The sequence below is a fragment of the Papio anubis genome, unplaced genomic scaffold (genome assembly GCF_008728515.1).
Source record: "Papio anubis isolate 15944 unplaced genomic scaffold, Panubis1.0 scaffold285, whole genome shotgun sequence".
Taxonomy (NCBI): domain Eukaryota; kingdom Metazoa; phylum Chordata; class Mammalia; order Primates; family Cercopithecidae; genus Papio; species Papio anubis.
This window is the reverse complement of record NW_022162944.1, coordinates 17,501-42,033: the sequence shown is the minus strand read 5'-3', so window position 1 is coordinate 42,033 and position 24,533 is coordinate 17,501. Positions and strand designations below refer to the sequence as shown.

Below are 24,533 nucleotides of genomic sequence, written 5' to 3'. Positions count from 1 at the left end.
GCGCGTCACCTTGACTCGCGCGTCTCCACGTCCCGGACCCGCAGGGGAACGCCCCCGCCCCGTCCGGTCGCTTGTTGTGTTGTCATCACGTGGCCTGGGCGGACCCTGACGTCAGTGGCAGGGGAGGGACAGCGCAGGCGCAGAAAAGGGGGCGGGGGACTCGGCTTGTTGTGTTGCTGCCTGAGAGCCTGAGACGGTCCTGCTGCTGCCGGAGCCCTGCCAGCTGTCCGACGATGTCGTCCCACCTAGTCGAGCCGCCGCCGCCCCTGCACAACAACAACAACAACTGCGAGGAAAGTGGCCAGTCTCTGCCGCAGCCGGCCGGCCTCAACAGTGAGTGAGGGGCCGAAGGCTTGGTGAAGGGGATGGGGGAGGAGGAGCCGCCCCGGCCGCCGCCACCGGCGCGGCGCGGGAGGCGGGAGGAGAAGGTAGCTCATTGGCCCAGGCCGGTGATGTCCGGGTGACTGACAGCTCCCGTCACCTGTCAGGAGGATGGGCGCCTGCCTTGCTCCGGGCCTCTCTGTTGCCTCCTGGGGTCGTGGGCCGGGGGCCGTTTGGTTTCGCGGTCCGGGAGCGGCGCGGGTAGCGCGGATCCCCCTGGTGCTGGGGGTGGTCCCCAGCAGCGGAGCCGGGCGGGGCGGGGGCGGGCCTGGGGTGGGGGGAGGCCGGGTGGGCGGAGCGGGCCGCGGAGGGGACGTGGGCCGGAATGGGGACGTGCAGCGGGGACGCCGGGGGATGGACGCGCGGGAGCGGGGCGGGGCGGGCGGATGCCGCGGGACGTGTCTGGGATCAGGTGTGCGGGGCCCGCGGGCGGGCAGCGTCTGGCGGGCTCGGGAGCCCCCAGCGAGCATTCCTTTGTTGCCACATGTTTGTCAGGAAAATTCATTTGCTGGTCTAGGGGTGGCTTCAGTCACGTGTGGGGTGAGAGGCTGTGCCTTGCTTCTCCTTTTTCCTTTTTTTATTTTTTTTTTATTAGCTTTCTCGAAGTTGCCCAAGTGATTTTTTTTAAGCGATGAGGTTGTGCGCCCAGTAAACCTGAGAGCAGCCTCCTGAACCACCCGGGACTGCACACGTCAGGGAGTCTGGGGCCATGCATTTAAAGAAACGGAATTCAAAACGCACTCGGGCAATTGAAAGTTAACGGGCAAGGCTGATGGACAACCCAGGCCAGGGTCTTTTCATAACATTCCACTGCCCAGACATCTTGTCCTCAGATTGTTCCTGGTCGTGAGAACCGGGAGCCTTCTTGGAAGGGTTCTTGCCTAACCTTTCTTTAATTCAACTCTTGGGAAAGAGATAATGGGGGTAGCGAGCATATGGCCAGATGAAGGCTTTTCAAAACCGCTTGGATGCTTAAAGGTCATGCAGTATCTTTCGTAAGAGGGAGATGCTTCCAGCGTGGCCTGAAGATTATTCTAGGGAAGAGAGTTTCAGCCCTCACCAGGTAGCAACGGAGTTTGGAGATTTTAAGACGGATGCTGCTGCTCCAGTTTTTTTGATGGGTTAATACCCAAAACCTTTAAGTGTCCTACATTCCAGAATGTAAGATGGTTATGTTATTTCCCACAGTAAATTAGGATGAATGTCTGAGTCATTAAACGTTACTCGTATCACATATTCCTATGCAATTTTAAGTTATTTGCCCATGTTTAGCATACTGTCTTAGATTTGAGAATGGGAAGAAACTTCAGAGCTAGCTAACTGCCTCCTGTTGTTTACCTGTAGAGAAACAGGTCTAGAGTTAAGAGCCTGGTCCAAGTTCACAACTGACTGGGAGCAAAGCGGAGGTTGTCATGTTCAGCCTGTCTACTGCTGTTTTCAGGGCTTTTTTTTTTGAGATGGAGTCTCGCTCTGTCTACAACCTCCACCTCCCAGGTTCAAGCGATTCTTCTGCTTCGGCCTCCTGAGTAGCTGGGACTACAGGTGCTTGCCACCCGCCCAGCTAATTTTTGTATTTTTAGTGGAGACGAAGTTTCGCCATGTAGTTGGGATTACAGGCGCCCGACACCAACCCAGACTAATTTTTGTATTTTCAGTAGTGAGGGGGTTGGTCTCTCACCATGTTGGCCAGGCTGGTCTCAAACTGCTGACCTCACGTGATTAGCCCGCCTGGGCCTCCCATAGTGCTGGGATTACAGGCTTGAGCCATCGCACCTGGCCTCTTTTCAGGACTTCTTTTCAGTGGTCCAGAACCTCCTGCTGGTCTGTGTGTCTTATTTTGTCAGTGTGTTATTCTACCTAATTCACAAAGGTGGCCCACCTTTCTGTTTCTTTTTAGTATTCTGTTTCTTAATTGTGCAATTTTCTTATGAGTGAAGATACTTGGTAGGTGTACATGATTTCACTGAAATCTAAGGGATTTTCATCTTCCTTTGACCTTTTAACAACAACAACAACAATAAGGGCTGAGCCAGGCAGGGCGTGGTGGCTCATACCTGTCATCCCAGCACTTTGGGAGGCCGAAGCGGGTAGATCACTTGAGGTCAGGAATTCGAGACCAGCCTGGCCAACATGGTGAGAGACCAACCCCCTCTCTACTGAAAATACAAAAATTAGCTGGCCTGTTGGGCGCCTGTAATCCCAGCTACTCAGGAGGCTGAGGCAGGAGAATCGCTTGAATCCGGGAGGCAGAGGTTGCAGTGAGCTGAGATCGGGCCACTGCACTCCAGCCTGGGTGACAGAACGAGACTCTGTCTCAAAAAAAAAAAAAAAGGGCTGAGCCATATGTCATTGTTTATCTTGGAGTCTGACAGACCTATGAGGAGTTTGATGTCTTTGGCCAGTCGGTTCCTGCTTGGTTGACATCAGCTCTTACAGAGGTGGAAGTACTCAGCCTGCATGGGATATCAAAATGTTGCTTTGGGAAATCTAGATAGAAAATATTTTACGTGGGATAGGGTGAGCTTTCTGAAAAGCTTTAGATAATGCCATATTTAATTACTCCCCTCTTTCCTCTTAACTCCGTTCGTTTTTTTAGCTCATTACACAACACTGCACTGAACAAAACAAGAAGCCTCGTTGATTCCTTGAAGTGATTTTTGGGCATTGGGCAAAACAACTTATTCAGGCGCCTAGTACTATCCAAATTGCGATAAGTTGAAGGACTTTGTTGGGTAAAGTTGCACAACTGAAAAACAGGAGATGAAATGTACAGATTTTCTTGGGTTTGGGACTTTTTATCTTTGGTTCAGGGAACAAAGCAGAGTTTCAGTGGCAAATTATTGAAATATTTGAATAATGAAGTATTTCTGTGATTTTTTTTTTTTTAACTTTACCGCTGTGGAGAGACTGTTCACTTTCATTAAAAATTACAGGGCAAATACCCAAACTCCTTCCAAGTCAAAAGGATGTTGTCCAGTTTGTTTTATTGTTAAGAAAACTATCAACTTCCTTAAGAATATTTGAATAAGCGTCAATTGGTCAAATAAGGAAAATCAAAGTAGTAGTATAAGTCGTAGTGTAATTCTTGTTATTGAGAAATACAGCCTTTTTTTCTTTTCAAATTTTTTCTTTTTTTTTTTTTTTTTTTTTTTTTTTTTTTGAGACAGGGTCTTGCTCTGTCACCCAAACTAGAGTGCAGTGGTGCAGTCATAGCTCATGGCAGCTTCGACCTCCTGGGCTTAAGTGATCCTCCTGCCTCAGTCTCCTAAGTAGCTAGGAGTGCAGGTGCACACCCCCACACCCAGCTAATTATTTTATTTCTTGTAGAGTTGGAGTTTCACCTCGTTGCCCAGGCTGGTCACTAGCTAACTTATTTTTTGTAGAGATGGAGTTTCACTTTGTTGCCCAAGCTGGTCACAAACTATTTTTTTTTTTTTTTAAATAGAAACACGTCTTCAAGCACGATGTCCTTGCTTTCCGGTTTATGAATAGTGCTGTTAAGACCTTCATGTATTGTCACTGCCTCATAATGTTTTGAATACCTATGTAATTTGTGTGTAAATACATACTTCTGCAAAAAGACCAACTTTTTTTTTTTTTAAGAAGAATGCCAGTGACTCTTGTTGGCCTGGTCTGGATTCCTTTCAATAATGAATGAAAAGCTTTGAGGAAAGAATGTAAACATAATGAAATTTGAAAAGAGTTACATGTGGGCCTTTAAAAGTTAGGGGGAAAAATGAGGAGAAATACTCTTCATTCTCTCTTCCCCTTGTCCCAAAGCTCCTCTCCTCTTCTTCTTGAGAGAGGATTGAACTAGTGATTATAAAACTGTAAAGATTATGCAACATACAGCAATGAGTATAATCACAATTATTGGACCACCCTTCACGATCTATTATATTAGAGAATGGAGAAGCATTCACAGAAGTTTCTCTCAATCTCTTAGTCATTCCCAAAAACCCAAACCAGAAAATACCTCATGTCATTGCATATTATGTACAAATTGGTGTAAGGAACAGCTCTTAGTTTGTAAAGTCTTTTAAATAATAGAGAAAGCTTTCCATCTTTTAGTTTTCAAGCTTGATTATTAGGAAGAGAATTCACTCTGTGGTTGTTTTCTACTTTGTGTTGCTTGGACAGCACAAACCTCTTATCTAGCCTTGTTTCCTTTGCAAGTAAAAAGGGACTTTGTGAGGATTGGTAGAGTTAGAAGACTAAGAAATTCTGAGGCTGTAAATCAGAAACGAATCAGGTGATGGGAAACGGATGTGTTTTTCATCTATTGAGGAAGACATGTTTGTTTTCTTGTATGTTACTCAAAAGATTAATATGTAGCCTCTTAATTAATGCCTATGTACATAACTTTCTCTGCACCCACTATGTATTTCCATAGATGATATTTTTGAAAGAGAATTACTGAGTTAAAGGAAATCTACCCTTTTAAGGCTGTTAATACATATTGTCAAATTATTCTCCAGAATGTTCACTGAAGCCCTGATTGTAATAACAAAGTATTAGAAACAACCATCTGAGTAGTGGTTAACCATTGCCATTTAGATAATGGTTAAAGTATGGTATATCTTTATAAAAGATGAGATGCAATGCAGTTGTTCGAAAGAATGAATGTCAGTATATATTGAGAGGGAAGACATCTGAAAAACGACTTACAGAATATGTCAGTATGTGTGTATGGTACAGTTCTATTTCTTTATAAAAACAAAAGCAAAAACAGACCTATATTTCATTGGAAAAAACTCTGCAAGTCTCCATGTGAAACTGTGAAAAGTGGCTCTTTTGGGAGAAGGAATGGGAGGTTGGGAGAGATGTTAATTTTTAATTTCATGTACTGATCTTTACGTTTTCTAGCAACACATTTTTCCAGTAAGGAATGCTTTTTCTATGATACAGAATATAGTTATAGTAGCTAAAACTTTCTTAGGGACTTTTCTCATTGTTCTGGGTGCTTTATTCATTTAATCCTCCTAACAAAGTCTTCGAGGTAGATACAATTATTGTCTCTGTTTTATAGATGAGAAAACTGAGGCACAAAGAGGTTAAGTACCCTGTGCGAGGGTAACAGCTGTAACTGAGAGTGGGAGCCTGGCTTCAGTCTCAGCCCCTGACCAAACTATACCAGTGTATGCCAAGTACAAATTGTCTGCCTTAAGTAGAAGTGCTTTCAGTTATGCTACAGGGTGTGGAGGCCACAGCACAGATCACTTTTACTAAGCTCTTCTAGGTATGTCTCTTTCAAGTTCCTAAAGTATATATTAGATTATGATTGCTTATGTGTTTTTAATGAAGAAAATAGGATCCAGACATTGATTTGAAAGTCCTTCAAAAAAGTAAACACCAGGCTGGGAGCAGTGGCTCATACCTGTAAGCCCAGCACTTTGGGAGGCTGAGGTGGGAGGATTGCTGAAACCCAGGAGTTTGAGACCAACCTGGGCAATGTAGGGAGACCCCGTCTCTACAAAATAAATAAATAAATAAATAAATAAATAAGTCGGGCATGGTGGCATGTGCCCTGTAGTCCCAACTACTTGGGAGACTGAGGTGGGAGGATTGCTTGGGCCCAGGAATCAAGGCTGCAGTGAGCTGTGATTTTGCCACTGTACTCCAACCTGGGTGACAATGCAAGACTGTCTCAAAAGAAAGACAAAAGTAAGGAACGGAAAACCTGATACTGTTTGTTACACCCTTTTTTCTCTTTGATCAGCTGCTTCAAGTGAACATTAATTGTATTTTAGGGAAGACTGGCTTCCACAGAGACCCATCTGGAACTCCTGGTTCCTTAGCTCTGCTTCTGTCAGAGCAGCTCTGGGTTTTGGTTTGTTACTATTGTACGCATTAGGCTTCTATACAAGAAGAACTGGTTCCATTGGTTTAAAAATAAGTTTGAAAATCCTAGAAACAGTGAGAGTCAGAAAAAAACTGTTTTTATATACATATTATCTCCCCCACCCCCTTTCTCTCCAGTTGAAATATTTTGCAGAGCTCTAAATTTAGGGATGCTTTTGGCATATTTCTTATACACTCCAGAGGCACTCTAGATAATTTATCTTCAATGTTAGATCTCTCTTAGCTTTGCTAGTTGTATTTGTTAATCCATTTTGAGTTACCTTTAGTCTGCGTCCATTTTATGTGTGTGTAGAATGAGGCCATGGAGATGTACAGCTCTGTCGTTTGGCAGCAGAGTCCTAAGGAATTGGTGGTGATTATGGGATGGTGGTAGCCACTGGGGCTGCCTCAAACGGAAAGGAAAGGGTTCTAAGGACTTATAAATGTAAATTCTAGTGTATAACTGAGCATCTTCCGTTTACCAGCACTTGATACTACTAAATCCTCACAGCACCCCGGTGTTGTTATTATCTCTGTTTACAGATGAGGAAGCTGAAGCTCAGGTCACAAAGGTAGACAGGAAGTGATGGGGTCAGATTCCCGGCTGCATCTGCCTTGGAGCTTTCCTTCTTGTGAGGGCGATGTTGAATTCACTCTGGAACTGGTGTAGCCATCGCCACATTTAGAGTGCATTTTAGAGTTTGAGCCAGTTTTGATGATTTTACTTCAACTTACTGACGGAACTCCTTGTTCATCCCTGGAACTCTCGAACACTTCTGCTGGGAGTTTAGAGGGATGACCACACCAAGCCGCTTGGTTACATTTTCTAAAACAAAATTTATTGTAAGAAATGGAAATTATGAACAAAATATACGACTATCTCTTTTTACGGTGAAGTTAGTTTATTGGCTACTGTTAACAATTTATTTATTTACTTACTTACTATTCTTTTGTAGAGACAGGGTCTTACCTTGTTGCTCAGGCTAGTGTCAAACTCCTGGACTCAAGCAATCCTGGTGCCTCAGCCTTCCAAAGTGCTGGGATTACATGTGTGAGCCACTGTACCTGGCTTCAACTCTTATTAAAATTAAAGCACCTTAATATGTTTAGCAAACTCATTGGACCAATAAATATTTTTAAGACCTATGCAGAGTTACCAGTGGTACATCCCCTTTTTCTGTGGCTCCACCCCTTCAACTTTGTGTCCAAGAAAACTTTTCGTGTTTGCCTGTAGCTGATGTGCAGTTGTTTCTGCCCCCAAATCAACAGGGTTTAATGAAAACCCTAGAAAGTAGAAACTTGTGGGAGAGAAGAGAAAAAAGACAAGTTCACAAGGTATGTTTAGTGTATAAAAAAGGAGAAAGACTAGAAAGCGTGAGATATAAAGGAAATGAAGAAACTAATCAGTGAGATAGAGCTAAAGCTTTTTTCTGAATTTTTAGCGTTATCACCTGATTTAGTTAACCAGCCACATTAATTTTATGCTCCTGATTTGTGTACAAATTGAAATTTTTGCTATTGGATTTAGGTTCCCTCTCTAGGAGTTTCCCAGTTGTTTGCACTGAGTAGGATATAGTTGCTAACTTACTTAGATGACCTTTTATGAAATTTGTAAGTGATGTATTTATTTCATTTCTGGAGCAGATACAGCTGAGTAGCTTAGGTAGACTATGAAGAAAGTGTGTGTGTATATATACACCAACTAAAATATGAAAGGTAAGTAGCCTAAAAGTAGCAATTTTTTTTTTGAAAAGCAACCTCAGAGTTTTTGGTAAAGTGTTATCATAAATTAAACTTTACCCAGAGAGAATATGGACTGGAAAACACATTTTCTGAGTTGTTTTAGAGTTCGAGCTGCTTCTCAGTTGATGGCATGAGCTGTTTCAGGAACAGAACTATATAGATATTTAGACTTTTATTCTTACTTATTTTCTTCAGAATACTTTTGCCTTTGGTTTGAGGAGAGTCAGAATTCTTATCTGGATTCACCATGTTCACATCTGTGTGCACATGACAGATTTCAGTTCTGCTGTGGTTAACTTATCTGACTTGTCCAACAGGTTCCTGGGTGGAGCTCCCCATGAGCAACAGCAATGGCAATGATAATGGCAATGGGAAAAATGGGGGGCTGGAACACGTACCGTCCTCATCCTCCATCCACAATGGAGACATGGAGAAGATTCTATTGGATGCACAACATGAATCAGGACAGAGTAGTTCAAGAGGCAGTTCTCACTGTGACAGGTAAGTGAGACGCATGTTTTGGTGGAATTCAGGAAACGAATGGGTTATAGGGCTCATTCTCTCTAGGAAAAATGTATTTGCCTAAATCTTCACTTAGCAAAATATGCCTTCTGATACATTGCAGTGTAATATATATTGCACAGATATATATTGTGTTTATATGAGACAGCTAATTAACAGGTGCTTCAGTGCCCACTGTTTTTCCCCAGATTGTCATTTTTCTTACCCAGATTATATTGTTTTTAGCAGTTTATCAGTTTAAAAATTCAGTGGCGTAAATGCTAATTTATAGAATTAATATAATTTTCCCCCATTTTCTTTTGTATCCCTGTTTTACAGATAACAGACTGCCTTGAATTAGTTACCTCTGTATATATCTGTCTTCCCTTCTAGATCTTGACGTTTCAAAGGGCAATAGCCATGTTTCATTTTTATTAGCTTCACAGTAGTGGTGCTGGCCCATAGTAGACCCTCAGTAAATGTTTGACTCATAGGACCTGCAGGTCGTTGCACATTATAGCAATATTTGCACAGTTGGAAGCACCAACCAAGGTCTGTGAAGATAGTTTTGAAGGCTCTTCTGCTTTCTCAGAGGATGTTTTGTTTCAGACCTCATTTTTCTGTGTTTGACCTGAAGAAACTAATTCCATGGATTAAGGACTGCTTATGGTGAAAGAGTAAGAATACAATGAGATATGTGTGTGGAATGAAACCAGGTCATTATTTTTTAGTAAAAACTTTTCTGTTTTTTCCCAAAAAGGCTAGATATTAAATGACATTTAAAAAATTCTTGTTTCAGTGACAGCTACACTGTTAGCGTTATGGGTCACTGGATGACCTTCTGGGTAGTTGTTAACTGATGTTAACCATTTGGAAAATGCAAACGCACAGGAAGCAGATTAAGGAAATGTAAACAGTGACTATCTTTAGGAATGCAGTATGGATATTTTTCTTCTTAACATTTTTGTATTTTCTAAAAATTGTGTATATTGCACATATTATTACTTATCAGAAGAAGTGAAAAAAAGGAGAAATGAGTTAAATCGTGTCCAGCTTCCTGAGTGGCTTATGATCCACTCATGTTGCCAAGGCAGCGGGGGGACTGGCTTGTTGGCTCTGTGGCACACTGTGCACCCCCGCCACCCCCGTGTCATCCCTTACTTGTCCCTGTGTTTCTTAGAGCCTGGGATGGCTCTTGTCATAAGCGGAACCAGAACAGATGGCTCTCTTCTGAACAGCTTGCCCTTGATTCTAGTAGCTACAGCATTAGTCTGCCTTTCCGAATGAAGATTTGTATTTATATTATGGAACTCGCTGATGGGTTTCTCAAGTTTTCTGCTTGTTATGGCCTGTCAACAAGGCTTTCACTCTAAGTTCAAGTGTGTGGGCCTTGATCATTGATACCACGGTGCCCATGAGCCTGTTGTTCACATGGTGCTGTCAATGAGCAGAGAAAAGTCACCTGCTTACCTGTCTGTTCATCTTATTACATGTGACTGAATATGCCTTCACCCTCCCATGATCATGTTTCAGTTTAGGTTGTGAGAAGGAGGCATGGCAAGTGCTTTTGAACACTTTCCTACCCCTCATCTTATGTATCTCCAGGCCCTAGATTAGTGATCATCTTTCAGAGAATGCCTAGAACCTGAGTGTGCAACAGTACTCTTCTGGGATATCCGACTAACATGCTTTACCATTAAGGAATGTCTTCAAAACTCACGTCATTTGAATTGCCATGCGTCTCTGTATTTGAAAAGTCACCAGGAAGTGTTTTTTGTAGGGGGAAGAGTTTTGGGGTTGTTGGGTATCAGTCCTAGAGCTGATTTATGTATATTTTCAACTTAAAAATTATTGCATAGAAATATTTACGTCGCTGCAGGGATTGTTAGCTGGGAACCCCAGCGTGTTCTGCTTTGCCTTCCATCCTGTCACAGGGGTTTTCACCTTGACGGCACGCTAGATTCACCCAGGAGCTTTGAAAAATGCCAGCACACGGACTGCATCTCAAGAACTTCTCATTTTGATTGACAGGGGCAGGGTAGAGACATCACAATATTTTAAAAGCTCCCTAGCCGATTCTAATATATGCCATGGGTGAAGCTCTAATGCATTCCAAATTGTTAGGAGGAAATAAACAGTTTAGAGAAGAGGTTGGTGCCAGTGTGAAGAAGCATATAGAAGCAGAGCGACGCTTCCATAGGATTCTTGACTTTGTCACCCTGACTGCCTTGACCTGGTCAAGGCTGTGTAAGGCTGACCCTTAACCGGATGTGTAGCTGTGAACCCAACAGTGTTATGAGCACAAAGATAGTAAACTGAGGCCACCAGGAGTGCCCAGTTCTGGTTGACTCCTGTGCTAGTTCAAGACAAAAATTTCCTAAATATATATGACGTTTGTTTGATACAGAACCAGCTTTTCTCTTTTCCTGTCCCCATTTAAGAATCTTCTATGTCAGTTATACCAGTCTAAAAGACTCCTAGGCCTCATCTGTCTGATAAATTTCTGACGATCTTATTTCTGAGTCAGTCTCACCAACATTTCTGTACATTAATTAACATTGTATACATACTCTTGATAACTTTTATAGTTAATATCTATTCCTTTCAGCAAGTTAAGCCTCAAATATTTTTTATTTCTATTTTAGATTTTGGGGGAGGGTTTGTGTATGTAGTGAAGGATCCCCAGTGACTTTCAGTTTTTACACAAGGAATCGTTGATAAAGCTGAGAAATTAACTTAACACATTCTGTTCATCTCTTGCATCAAGTGCAGTTTGTGACCATGTTGTTTTTGTCTAAAAACTTATTTGTAAATTTTTACAGTTCTAAGAATGTATTTTGTGCAATTATAAAGGTTTTATATTAATATATAAGCTTATATAATTCACTCTGAAATATCTCAAAGCAAATATTTCTGAAATAAGTAAAATAGTAGTTCTCAAAGTTTTCGGTCATTATATACCTTTACATTCCTAAAAATCATTAGGGACCCCGAAGGACTTGTTTGTGGGTTCATATATTTTGATATTTACTATATTAGAAATTAAAGCTGAGAAAATACATATTCAAAAATAATACATTGTAACATAAGTAACTTTTTTTAGTGAAAGTACCTATTTTCTATAAACCCTCCAAGTTAATAAGAATAGTGGCATTGTTTTACACGTTTACAAATCTCTAACACCCAGCTTAATACAAAACAGCTGGTTCTCATCCACGCTTGCATTCTAACTGTTGTACTATCACACATCACGTAGCCTTCGGAAAACTCCACTATACACATGGGAGAATGAGAATGAAAAAGGCAAATAAATCCTACTAGTATTAAGAAAGGAACTTTAACCTCAAAGACCATCTGAAAGCATCTTTGAAAACTACCTTATGCACTTTGAGAAATACTGGTGAATTATTTAATGATGAGGGAACTTTGAGAAAAAGAACTCTGAACTAAAGTTCCTGAATTTGAAGATTTTTTTACCTTTAATGGACAAAAGAGTAAATATAAGAAAATGTGACAGTTTGTGTCTGTAGGTAGTATTTCCTTTGCAAATTTATCATTTTGAAGGAATTTATTACTACTGAAAAAGTACAGAACATTTTGGGAGTAAGAATGCTCAATTTCATTTAGCCATTTAATATCACATACATTTTTCTTGTATGGGGTTATGATATATTTTCTGATTTGCTTTTTCAAAGCCATACTGTTGTAACTTCTAATTTTCTAATTTCTAGTAGAGACTAAGTCATTTGACAAAGTGAGAATTAAAACTGATAGCTAAATTCCTTCTCTTCTAGCCCTTCGCCACAAGAAGATGGGCAGATCATGTTTGATGTGGAAATGCACACAAGCAGGGACCATAGCTCTCAGGTGTGTGGGGGGGATTCTGATTTATAGTAAACAAGAAAGATGGAAATTCTGTAACTATATTTTGCTAAAATAAAGAACATGAAGACTTTTAGGAATAGTTTGAAGCTATTACTGAATTTCTGATTTTGGAATTTATTTAGGACGGTATAGTTCATGTTGCACTCCTTTACAATTAAGGATTTGGGGCCCTGTCTCTCTAAAATAATTGGAAAATTATTGCCCATAATGAATCATGCCAATACTCCAGGCTAGTTTCTTGAGTTTGTAAGTAGAAAAAACTGAGATAGATGCTTTAAGACCACAGAATAAATGAAGATGAAGAACTAGACGTGAAGACTTTTTTTTTTTTTTTTTTTTTTTTGCATCTGAAATCAAAGCAGTGACTTTTGAGATAAATTTCAAGAGGTAGACATAAAATTTATCTAAATTATGCAGGATTCCTTGAAGATAAATATTGTTTACTAGGAGTTGACAATGTTGGAAACAGGGATATAGTATTAAAATCTTACAAATGTTTGTGTTATAAAACTTAAAATATGGTAAGTATATAATTGTTGCTAATGATTTAGAATACTTGTAGTCAGCCTTTAACTTTATTGATATGTAAGATCACCTGAAAGTGTCGTTAGAGTACAAATTCTTGAGGATGGGAACCATTTTCTTTTTCTCCTGTATTTAGGGTGCTTGAAAAATATTGAATGAACCTTTGAATGAGTTGCAACTAAAACCTTGTTTTGTAGGGTTTTCAATATGCTGTGTCCTGAGCACTAGAAATACTTTGTGTATCTTAGACCCACCCAGTATTCTTTCTGTTTCCGAAGGCCACAGCGTTCCTCCATACTTTACTATGCTCTATTTTTGCTTTTCTCTGAAATGTTGAAAATCTGTGGATTCAGCACAAATTTATTTTATGATGATGAGCTTTATACTGTAGAGAAGCTCACAATAGCAGGCTGTCATGTAGTAAGATGATCTGACTGGAGCATTTGAGTTGCTGGCTTATGTATGTCAGTTTGGCCACATGCAGTAAGTGATAGCTGATGTAGAAGAAAGCATACAAAGTCTCCATAGCAGAAAGCGTACCAAGGAATCCAAGAGAGAAATCAAATTCTTTGCTGTGGTCTTTCCTGAGAAGGATTTCTTCAATCTATATCACCTTTTATACAGAAAGCTTAAAGTTTAGATTAGCATTTCCCAAAATGTGTTTTCAAGAATGTTTGTTCAAAGGGAATTTCCATAAGATAGTCCTGAAGTCAAATAAATGGAAAGTAATGCAGCCCCAGGCTCCCCCACACTCTCACCCTAGTAGTTGCATGAGTAGTTCTGACCAGTTCCTGCAGTAAAGAAATGATTATAGTTTAAGCTGGACGTGGTGGCACTCGCCCGAGTCTCAGCTACTTGGGAGGTGGAGGCGGGAGGATCCCTTGAGCCCCAGGAGTTTTGAGTCCAGCCTGGGCAACATAGCAAGACTCTCTTAAAAAAAAAAAAAAAAAAAAAAAGAAATGAGTTTAATTAAACCAAATGTTTCCCAAGCTTATTTGACCTTAGACTTTCTTCCTCTTCTCTACATACATTTTTCCCTTAAGAACTTAATAACTCCGTGGAGCACTTTGGTAAGTGCTTTCCTGGCTCACAGAGTTGCAGATGTGCAATTAGGCTTAACTGAATATTGAATTTACACGGAATTCTAGAGCCGAATGCATCTCTCCTGGAATTCCAAAGGAATTCTTGAAATTCAGGAAAGAAAATGTCAGATTTTTGGCCTTTGGTAGGTTTGCCAGTGTTGATCCCTTTGCAGGACCAATTCCCTAAGAGAGCATAGGCTGTCATCAAGAGGAGGTACTTTATGCTGACAATCAGATCGGTCAGTTTCAACCAAGGGAAGAGTTTAGAAAGACAGTAACTCCTATGAGAGATATTTTAACAGTTGAGTAAGACTTAATAAGGGAGCTGTCAGTAGGTATAGTTTAAACTTTCAAAAACCTTTTACAGTGCCTTTTTTTTTAATGGAAGAAACAATAATTTAAAAATTAATTTATTTAGGTTTTGGGAACATTGATTTTCTTCCTGAATAAGAAGAAAGTTGAGGGTTAAGAAACTTAAAAAAACAGGTTAAGGACTGTTATTATACTTCATCTTACAGAATATTTTTATATGTGTTTATAAGGACTATATATCATTTTCAAGCTTTTCTAAGATGAGGAAGGAAAGTCACTAGCATTAACTAGTTATGTTCTAGTTGCTCAATTTCTTTCTTTCTTTTTTTTTTTTTTTTTTTGAGACAGTGTCTCAGGGTCTTGCTTTGTCACCCAGGCTGGAGTGCGGTGGTGCAGTTATAGCTCACCACAGACTCCAATTCCTGGCTCAAGCAATCTCTCTGCCTCAGCCTCCCTAGTAGCTGGGACTACAGGAACACACTGCCATACCTGGCTAATTTTTTATTTTGTTTGTATAGACAGAGTCTCACTATATTGCCCAGGTCGGTTTCAAACTCCTGGCCTCAAATGATCCTCCCACGTCGGCCTCCCAAAGTGCTGGAATTACAGACATGAGTTACTACTCCCACCTCTCTTTTAATGTTCTCAATCCAGTGAAAGCAGTGATATTATCCCCATGGACAAATGGAAAAAGTGAGGCTTTGTACTAATTACTTATCTAAGATCACAAAGCAAGTCAGTGTTAGAGCCAGGATTCAAAGCAGGTCTCAGTCTGTGGCCCTTGTTCTTTCTACTGAACTAAGTAAATGAATTTGATTAACAGGAGAGCTCACAAAGCCACGAGAATGAACTGAAAAATGTCTGCTGAGTTATGGTGTGGGGAATTTCCGCCTAAGGCAGTGTGCACTTAGGAGAAAGACCGTGAAACTGCTTTTGGGATGATCATCCTCAAGAGTCTCAGTTTTGTATCAGAAAACAGACCATAGATTGTTTTTTCACTTGATCTTAGCCAAAAGTCCGAGAAGCAATATAGATTATTTATTGAAGACATTTTTGCGTTGTGTTTCTGGGACCAAAAAATGCCAGCACAGTGTTGAGTGTTACTGAAAAATGATCCAAACGGAAAGTGTCCTCCTTTTTCTCTCTTGTGAAACTGTGATTTTTATCTGTACGTGAATCATGGTATACAGCTTAATATCCATATTTAGAGGACAGAGTGACCTTGAGGTGGACCAGAGAAGGAAAACATAAGTGATTAGAAAATAAAGAACTCCATGTGAGAGAACAGGCTAGAATGATCAGAATCTTCTTTGTTTTTGTTTCTTGTTTTTGAGACGGACCTCACTCTGTCACCCAGGCTGGAGTGCAGTGGCTTTGGCTCACTGCAGCCTCTGTTTCCAGGCAGTTCTACTGCCTTAGCTGCCCAAGAAGCTGGGATTACAGGTGTGCACTACAACGTCCAGCTAATTTTTGTATTCTTAGTAGAGACGGGATTTTGCCCTGTTGTCCAGGCTCGTCTCAAACTCCTGGCCTCAAGTGATCCATCCGCCTCAGCCTCCCTAAGTGTTGGGATTACAGGCAGGAGCCACAGTGCCCGGCCAGAATCTTCTTTGAATAGATGTAGGTATAGAGAGAGGATTATTGATTTTAAGAGCACAAATCTTACATAATTAGATTAAGTACATTTTTACCATATTCTGGAATTCTAAGAATTGGAAGGCAGTTTAAACCCTGAAAGTGGCAAATTTAAGACTAATAAAAGGAAGCACAGAGCGGTAGTAAATGGGGAAAGCTTACCACTCTTAAAGTGTTAGAATAAGTTGAGAAACTTATCTGGAGTTCTTTTTTGTTTTGTTTTCTTTTTAAAACACTTGTCCAGAGATAACTTTGCTTCACTCAACTGAGAAAATTCCATCCTCTTGAAAACAAAAATTAGAGCGTAAAATCTTACTGCGTTTTCATTCTGTCAGGAATTATGAAATACTAACTTGTTAAATCTTTGAGCAGGTTTAAAGAGAGACCTGTGAGGCCAAAGCAGGAAACTAAACAGAAACCACCTGCAGTATGTTGAGTGTAGTCAGATACTGTGTGCACAGCAACTGATCTGCAAGTAAATTGTAACCATTTATTGTTTTTGATTTGGGATGATTTCAGTGTTACTCCAAAGAGCCAACTCATGATTCTGAGTAATCTCAATAGCCAATGGAAAGAGCTTAATCCTAAATGCTACATTGTGTCATTCAGCGGAATTTGCCAAGTTCAGCAGAACTAGATAAGAATGGTACTGACAAGAGCAGTAGACAACGCACAGGGGTTTGACTTTGCCCCGTCTGAAGCTCCTGTCCTGGGGTAGCTATTTCACAGAGAACTAGACCTGTCAAAAAAGAGTCATGTGAATATGTCAGACTCTGCATTTCTTAGCTACCTACTGAAAAGAATGACAGCTTTGGTCAAAGAGTGAATCCTAGTCAAACAAAATAAAATGTCAAAATGCTTCTTAGTTTTGAGGCCCTTGGGTTTGGGGACATTCCTTAAAACTGAATATGGCCAGGCGCAGTGGCTCACGCCTGTAATCCCAGCACTTTGGGAAGCCGAGGTGCGTGTATCACTTGAGGTCAGGAGTTCGAGACCAGCCTGGCCAACATGGTGAACCCCTATCTCTACAAACAATATAAAAATTTGCCAGGTGTGGTGCCAGGTGCCTGTAATCCCAGCTACTCTGGAAGCTGAGGCAGGAGAACTGCTAGAACCCAGGAGGCGGAGGTTGCAGTGAGCCAAGCTCGCGCCACTGCACTCCAGCCTGGGCGATAGAGCGAGACTCCGTCTCAAAAAGAAAACTGAATAAATAATACTGAATCATTAAAACTGAATAAATAAACATTTTTAGGACTTTTTCCCTCCTTTTGGTTCTGTTAAAAGGGGAGCTATTGGAAATGTTAATTGTTCTTGGTCTGAAACTTTAGATTATCATTAGCAATTTTTTAAAATCACACTTTTTATTTTATGTGATATGACAGATGTTAAATTCTGACTCAACTTATTATGAATTATTCCAAAAACCTTTTGACTAACATAGTTTCGAAACCTTGGAAAATGTTTGCATAGCAATTTGTTCTAAAAATATAATCTCCTTCCGGAGCGTCAACCCTGGTGCTTAACAGTAGGACCTCTCTATACAGTGTTCTTGGGTTTGAATACTGGCCCTGCTATGTACTGGTTGTGGAACTTTAGGCAAATTATTTAATCTATGTCTCAGTCTCTTCATCTGTAAAATGGGATTTTAATAATTCCTATTTTTATAGGGTTGTTTTTTGCAAGGTGAAAGTTAATGCATGTGGCTGGGTGCAGAGTGTCTCACACCTGTAATCCTAGCACTTGGGGAGGCTGAGGCGGGGGAGATCCCTTGGGCCTGGGAGTTCAAGACCAGGCTGGGCAACGTAGTGAAACACTGTCTCTTTAAAAAATACAAAAATTAGCTGGGCGTGGTGGCACAGACCTATAGTCCCAGCTACTTGGGAGGCTAAGGTAGAATTAATTGAGCCCAGGAGTTCAAGGTTGCAGTAAGCTATGATTGCACTCTGGCCTGGGTGACACAGGAGACCCTGTCTCCAGGAAAAAAAAAAAAGTTAATGCATGTAACATGCTTGGAATAATATTTGCCCCTTTAAGTGCTCAGTAAATACTATTATTTATTTCCTCTTCATATCTCTCACTTATTTTTGTTTTACTTCTCATCATTTTATTTTTAGCATATCCTTTTATTTCCTTTTATTTTTTTAATTATGAATTTTTTTTTGAGACAGAATCTCACCCTGTTGCCCAGGCTAGAGTGTAGTGGCTGGATCTCAGCTCACTGCAACCTCCACCTCCAAAACTCAAGTGATTCTTCTGCCTCAGCCTCCCAAGTAGCTGGGATTACAGGCACCCGCCACCATGCCCAGCTAATTTTTTTTTTGTTTTGTATTTTTTTAGTAAAGACGGGGTTTTACCATGTTGGCCAGGCTGATCTCCAGCTTCTGACCTCAAGTGATTCACCCGCCTCAACCTCCCAAAGTGCTGGGATTACAGGCACGAGCCACCACACCCGGCCTAATTACAAAAATTTTAAGTGCATACAAAAGAGAATAATGTAATGGACCTCCTTACAAGTATCGCCCAGATTTAACTCTTATCAAGGTTTTTCATACTTCAGTTAGCATTACATCCCAAAATACAGTCTTTTTCCAGTTCCTGTGCTGTGCTTAGATATCTCAACAGTAAAGCTTACTCAGGTTGTTCTGAAGATATTACATACTCTGATCTTAGATTATTTTTAAGCATTTTTTAGAAAAACAGCTTGTTTCTTATCTAAAATTGCTGAGACGCAACCTTATGAGTTTGGTATATTTCCTGTCCAGACTTGTCTTTGTATTAGGAGGAATTGGTCTTCCTTTTTTTCTTAAAGTTTGAATTATTCTTTACAGTCAGAAGAAGAAGTTGTAGAAGGAGAGAAGGAAGTTGAGGCTTTGAAGAAAAGTGCGGACTGGGTGTCAGACTGGTCCAGTAGACCCGAAAACATTCCACCCAAGTGAGTTTTCACATGTTTCTTGTCAGTGGACACAGTTGATCTGCACCCACTTATAGGCAATGGTTGGTAATCCCCGCGATATTTTCAGCAAATGACATCTGCCTCTGAATTTCTTTCTCAGGGAGTTCCACTTCAGACACCCTAAACGTTCTGTGTCTTTAAGCATGAGGAAAAGTGGAGCCATGAAGAAAGGGGGTATTTTCTCCGCAGAATTTCTGAAGGTCTTCATTCCATCTCTCTTCCTTTCTCATGTTTTGGCCTTGGGACTAGGGTAAGTGCTGGTCAACTCTTGAAGTTTTTTCCATTCATTTTATCCTATTTTATTTTCAGATTGAAGAAATGTATGTGAAAGCAGTTTTTACTGCTTTCCTTTTAATGTTTCAGTGCAAATAAGGCTAACTTAAGAATGACTAAAGTGGGTACACAACTGTTCTACAAATAAGCATTTTTAATAATAGTAGAGGTTTTTTTTTCTTACTTGAAAATAAGATGTTTGGCCTGGCGTGGTGGCTACTGCCTGTAATCCCAGCACTTTGGGAGGCCAAGGTGGGTAGATGACCTGAGGCCAGGAGTTCGAGGCCAGCCTGACCAACATGTTGAAACCCGGTCTCTACTAAAAATACAAAAATTAGCTGGCTGTGGTCGTGCACATCTGTAGTCCCAGCTACTTGGGAGGCTGAGGCAGGAGAATCGCTTGAACATGGGAGGCAGAAGTTGCAGTGAGCAGAGATCATGCCACTGCACTCCAGCCTGGTGGATAGAACAAGACTCCATCTCGGAAAAAAAAGAAAAGATGTTCATATTAATCCCCTAAATGATCATTTTTAACTGGACTCTTCTGTGGTTGATTTTTCTTTTTGGGTTTTGTTGTTTAATATTTAATCTTGAGTAATTTATGAACTAAACTAATCTTTAACATGTATATTTTGTGGTCAATGCAAAGACTTTTTTTCATATGGGAAAATACATGATTACATTGAGTGGTTTTTTTAAATGAAACTGGTAGGTTGATTGGTGCTCATTTTTTCCTTTTTTAACTTGGTAGTATTTTCATTTATTTTGCTAAAATCGACCTCATATTTACGTATGATTCATTAGTTTTTCAGCCACATCTTTTAAATAAATTGCTTTTTTTCCTTGATTTAAACAATTAAGGAATTACACTTCTGAAAGATTTTAGGAGTTAAACAGTAGCTGTTAATTTTTTTCAAGACATATGTTGTGCTGTAAGCATGCCCAATGGGTCGTTTTCATAGAAGATATGCAGAAGGTGGGTCATCATTTTCTTCCCTTTAAGGAGCTCAGCATATTGGAGAGAGATTCTCAGTCACGAGCTCAGAAACTTGCATACAGCTTTCCACACGCCCCTCTTGTCTCTTGGGTGTTTGATCTGCTTTTGTGAGGGCGAGGACAGTAATCACAAACAGCAACCTAGAAGAGGTTTGTGCAGAAGGGCAGCGTGTGACCGTTGCATGGGGGTTGATGTGGGGCAGGTATAGGAGTTTAATACGTTGCTACCTATACAGCAGTTCATTGCCCTTAAGCGGTTGGTTTCTGTACCTTGCCGTCTCTCTTTCAGTCATCTTCAGATTGTTTGTCTTGGCTGTAAGTATAACTGTTGCTATAGATAAATGTAAAAAGAGGGTTTAAAAAGTTGGTTGCTTTAGTTGCACTGGAGGTGAAGCTTGTTACATATTTTCCTTAACTTCCCTTCTGCTTTTGCTGTTGAAGAGGCCAAATACTTGGTTGGCCTGAAAAAGTATTGTAAGGCCCCTAATCCTTAAGAGTTATTAGTAAGAGCTGTCTTTAAAGCACTGACAGCTTTTAAGGGTTTTGTTTGTTTTTTTTTTTTTGTCCTACATAGAGCACCAAAATAATTTCACATATTACTATATTTTTGTGTCAGTAGAACCTTCTGTCCACCAAAGAGGAATATATTGAAGGAGTTGGGCTGCTTTATTTACTCTGTGGAGGGATCTGTTCTCTCTGGCTTTACTTTGTCTAATCACTACCCCTTTGCTGTGGAGCCCCAATTTAAAGAGTAAACAGAATCATATAAAACCAGTTTGGCTGGGCTGGTGACTGGTTTTAAGAAAGTCAGTGATGATTTCATGGTGTTTGGGGAGCGGTGCCCACAAATTTTTAGAGCCTTTTACAAAGGCTGAAGAGTTTTAAGTAGAGTTCAGACTATGGACAGGCTGGTATAGAACTGTTGAAACAGGTGAAACATGATACCTCTGCTTCCTTTCAGCATCTATATTGGAAAGCGACTGAGCACACCCTCTGCCAGCACCTACTGAGGGAAAGGAAAAGCCCCTGGAAATGCGTGTGACCTGTGAAGTGGTGTATTGTCACAGTAGCTTATTTGAACTTGAGACCATTGTAAGCATGACCCAACCTACCACCCTGTTTTTACATATCCAATTCCAGTAACTCTCAAATCCAGTATTTTATTCAAACTCTGTTGAGGCGTTTTACTAACCTTATACCCTTTTTGGCCTGTAAGACATTTTAGAATTTCCTAACAGAGTTTACTGTTGTTTAGAAATTTGCAAGGGCTTCTTTTCCGCAAATGCCACCAGCAGATTATAATTTTGTCAACAAGGCTATTATCTCTAATTAGTACCACCAGAGTAGACCTGTATCATTCATGGTATAAATTTTACTCTTGCAACATAACTACCATCTCTCTCTTAAAACGAGATCAGGTTAGCAAATGATGTAAAAGAAGCTTATTGTCTAGTTGTTTTTTTCCCCCAAGACAAAGGCAAGCTTTCCTAAGTTTGAGTTGATAGTTATTAAAAAGAAAAAAAAAAAAGCAAGACATAAGAAAAAAATATCCTGGGCAATAAAAATATTATTTTAAACCAGCTTTGGAGCCACTTTTTTGTCTAAGCCTCCTAATAACGCCTTTTAATTTGTAGGAGGCAAGCTGTATAATGATAGGTATGAAATAGGATAAGAACTGAAATACATCAGCAGATTTTCATACTAGTCTGTTGTAATGCTGTCTTTTCTATGGTGTAGAATCTTTCTTTCTGATAAGGAACGTCTCAGGCCTAGAAATATATGAAATTGCTTTTCGAGATTTTTGTGTGTGTGTTTGATATTTTTTATGTTAATTAGCTGCATGTGAATTTTTCATGACTTTAAATTTTTTATTTTTTATTCCTTTTTTTTTTCCTCTAAGAAGAGGCTTTGGAATGAATTCCAATTTGTGATGTTAATACAGGCTTCTTGTTTTAGGAAGCATCACCTATACTCTGAAGCCTTTAAACTCTGAAGAGAATTGTTTCAGAGTTATTCCAAGCAGTTGTGCAACTTGGAAAAACAGACTTGGGTTGTGGGAACAGTTGACAGCGTTCTGAAAAGATGCCATTTGTTTCCTTCTGATCTCTCACTGATTAATGTTTACTGTACAGTCTTCCCAAGGTGATTCCTGCGACTGCAGGCACTGGTCATTTTCTCATGTAGCCGTCTTTTCAGTTATGGTAAAACTCTTGAAGTTCAGAACACTCAACAGATTCCTTCAATGATATACTTGTTCGTTCATTTCTAAAATGTGAAGCTTTAGGACCAAATTGTTAGAAAGCATCAGGATGACCAGTTATCTCTAGTAGATTTTCTTGGATTTCAGAACATCTAGTATGACTCTGAAGGATACCACATGTTTTATATATAAATAATTACTGTTTATGATATAGACATTGATATTGACTATTTAGAGAACCATTGTTAATTTTAAAACTAGCAATCTATAAAGTGCATCAGGTCAACTTGAATAAAAACACTATGACAGCCAGGTTTGCCAGTTTGCAGAAACTATCTAACTCTCTCTGTCACATCAACATTTGTAAAATTGATGTGTTATAGTGGAAAAGAACATACAGATTAAACAAGAAAATTTTTATCTTTTTTCAAGAATATAGCTGGCTATCTTTAAGAAAGATTGATATATCCTAAATAGTTTTGCAAGTAATTTTCTTTTTTCTTTCTAGCATTTGATGTCTAAATAATTTTGGACATCTTTTTATTAGACTGTGTTTCTGTCTTACTCTTAAACCTGGTAACACTTGATTTGCCTTCTATAACCTATTTATTTCAAGTGTTCATATTTGAATTTCTTTGGGAAGAAAGTAAATCTGATGGCTCACTGATTTTTGAAAAGCCTGAATAAAATTGGAAAGGCCAGAAAGTTAGGAGAACTGACTAGCCAAACTGCTACAGTATGCAATTTCTATTACAATTGGTATTATGGGGGGAAAGTAAAATTATACTTTACCTGAAAGTGACTTCTTACAGCTAGTGCACTGTGCTCTTTCCACGTTCAGCAGCAGTTCTGTCAGTAGTGCCATTGAACCTCGGTATATTTATGATTTCTTTCAATGTTAAAAATAGACATAGTGTTGCCCTTTTTCTTAAAGCCTCAATGAAATTATGGAAAATTGCTTAAAACATGAATACATCATCACAGTAGAATGTATTATGAGAGCATGTAGTATGTATCTATAGCCCTAACACACGGGATGAACGTTTTACTGCTACCCCCAGATTTGTGTTGAACGAAAACATTGTGGATTGGAAAGGAGAATTCAGCAATTAACAGTTGAAGTTGTGAGATTAATATTTTAAAAGCTTTATACCTGTTTACAATTTGGAGACAAAAAGGCAGGCTTCATTTTTCATATGTTTAATGAAAACTGGCTTAAGATATTTGTAAATAGAATCAAGAGCAAAACTGCACAAACTTGCACATTGGAAAGTGCAACAACTTCCCGTGATTGCAGTAAAAATACTTACTATTCTAAAAAAATGAGAATTGAAGACTTAGCCAGGCAGATAAGTTTTTTCATGAACCCGTTGTGGAAATTATTGGAATTAACTGAGCCAAAGTGATTATGCATTCTTCATCTATTTTAGTTAGCACTTTGTACCGTTATATACAGTTTACAATACATGCATAACTTGTAGCTATAAACATTTTGTGCCATTAAAGCTCTCACAAAACTTTCCCTGTCAGTATATCATTTTTCTGTCGTATGTGTTGTTTGGGAGTTTCGGGCGATGAGGCCTCCTCGCCTGCACACAGCCTTCCAGTCATCTGGCTCCTCAGCAGTGGAGTTGCTGACGGTGCTCAGGGTGTGAACGGTGTTCTGTGGGGACGGTCACCGCAGTGAGCATTTGTGAGTGCCTCGGGACTGTGGCATTCAGAGTGTTTGCCTCCAGGTGGTGGCAGGAGGGTGCTCACGGGGGGAGTGCTCAGGATGTACAGGAGGGATGCGGAGTGTACCCTGATGGGAACGGCGGTGGGGACACCTGCGAAAGTGGATCCAGAAGGAACTGGAAGTTCCATGTGCCTGGAAAACAGGATGGATACAGAGAAAACTGAAAAATGTAGGTTAGTATTGAACCCAATTGAAATGTGTGTGCCCTCCCAGGGGTCACACTTCATCAGGGATACCTTTGGGGGTTTACTTCTTTTAAACAGGGAGGTGATTTAAGATGTATATTTTAGACAGTCAAGCCATCTGGTGAGAGTACCAGAGGAGATCATTCAGTTCTCTAGGTGAGGAGCTAGGGCCTGCCCTGGGCTGTCACCCTGGGGTTGGCAGTGGTGGGCCAGGATACGTATGAGAAACAAAGCAGAAGCAAACTGGTCAGAAGGTGACTTAGAGAGGAAGGCATGTGTATTCCTT

At 40.1% G+C, this 24,533-nt stretch overlaps 1 protein-coding gene across 2 annotated transcripts; it reads left to right on the top strand.

Annotated features, from left to right (window-relative positions):
• LOC116272967 (BCL2/adenovirus E1B 19 kDa protein-interacting protein 3-like) lies at positions 1-23,848 on the top strand. 2 transcript variants are annotated; one of them, XM_031661882.1, is made up of 6 exons: positions 1-333; positions 8,283-8,466; positions 12,261-12,333; positions 18,734-18,837; positions 18,959-19,108; positions 21,089-23,847. In XM_031661882.1, the coding sequence occupies exons 1-6, from the start codon at positions 234-236 to the stop codon at positions 21,135-21,137; spliced, it is 660 nt and encodes a 219-aa protein (XP_031517742.1). In that variant the 5' UTR covers positions 1-233; the 3' UTR covers positions 21,138-23,847. The 2 variants fall into 2 exon arrangements, with proteins under 2 accessions (XP_031517742.1, XP_031517743.1); XM_031661883.1 differs by lacking the exon at positions 1-333 and adding an exon at positions 7,300-7,557 and having other exon boundaries at positions 21,089-23,848.
• The last annotated feature ends 685 nt before the right edge of the window (positions 23,849-24,533 follow it).

Coding starts and splice junctions, on each gene's coding strand:
- LOC116272967 (XM_031661882.1), top strand. CDS start 234: ATGTCGTCCCACCTAGTCGAGCCGCCGCCGCCCCTGCACAACAACAAC. Junction 18,838..18,958: donor CCCGAAAACATTCCACCCAA/GTGAGTTTTCAC, acceptor TTTCTTTCTCAG/GGAGTTCCACTTCAGACACC. Junction 19,109..21,088: donor GTTTTGGCCTTGGGACTAGG/GTAAGTGCTGGT, acceptor GCTTCCTTTCAG/CATCTATATTGGAAAGCGAC.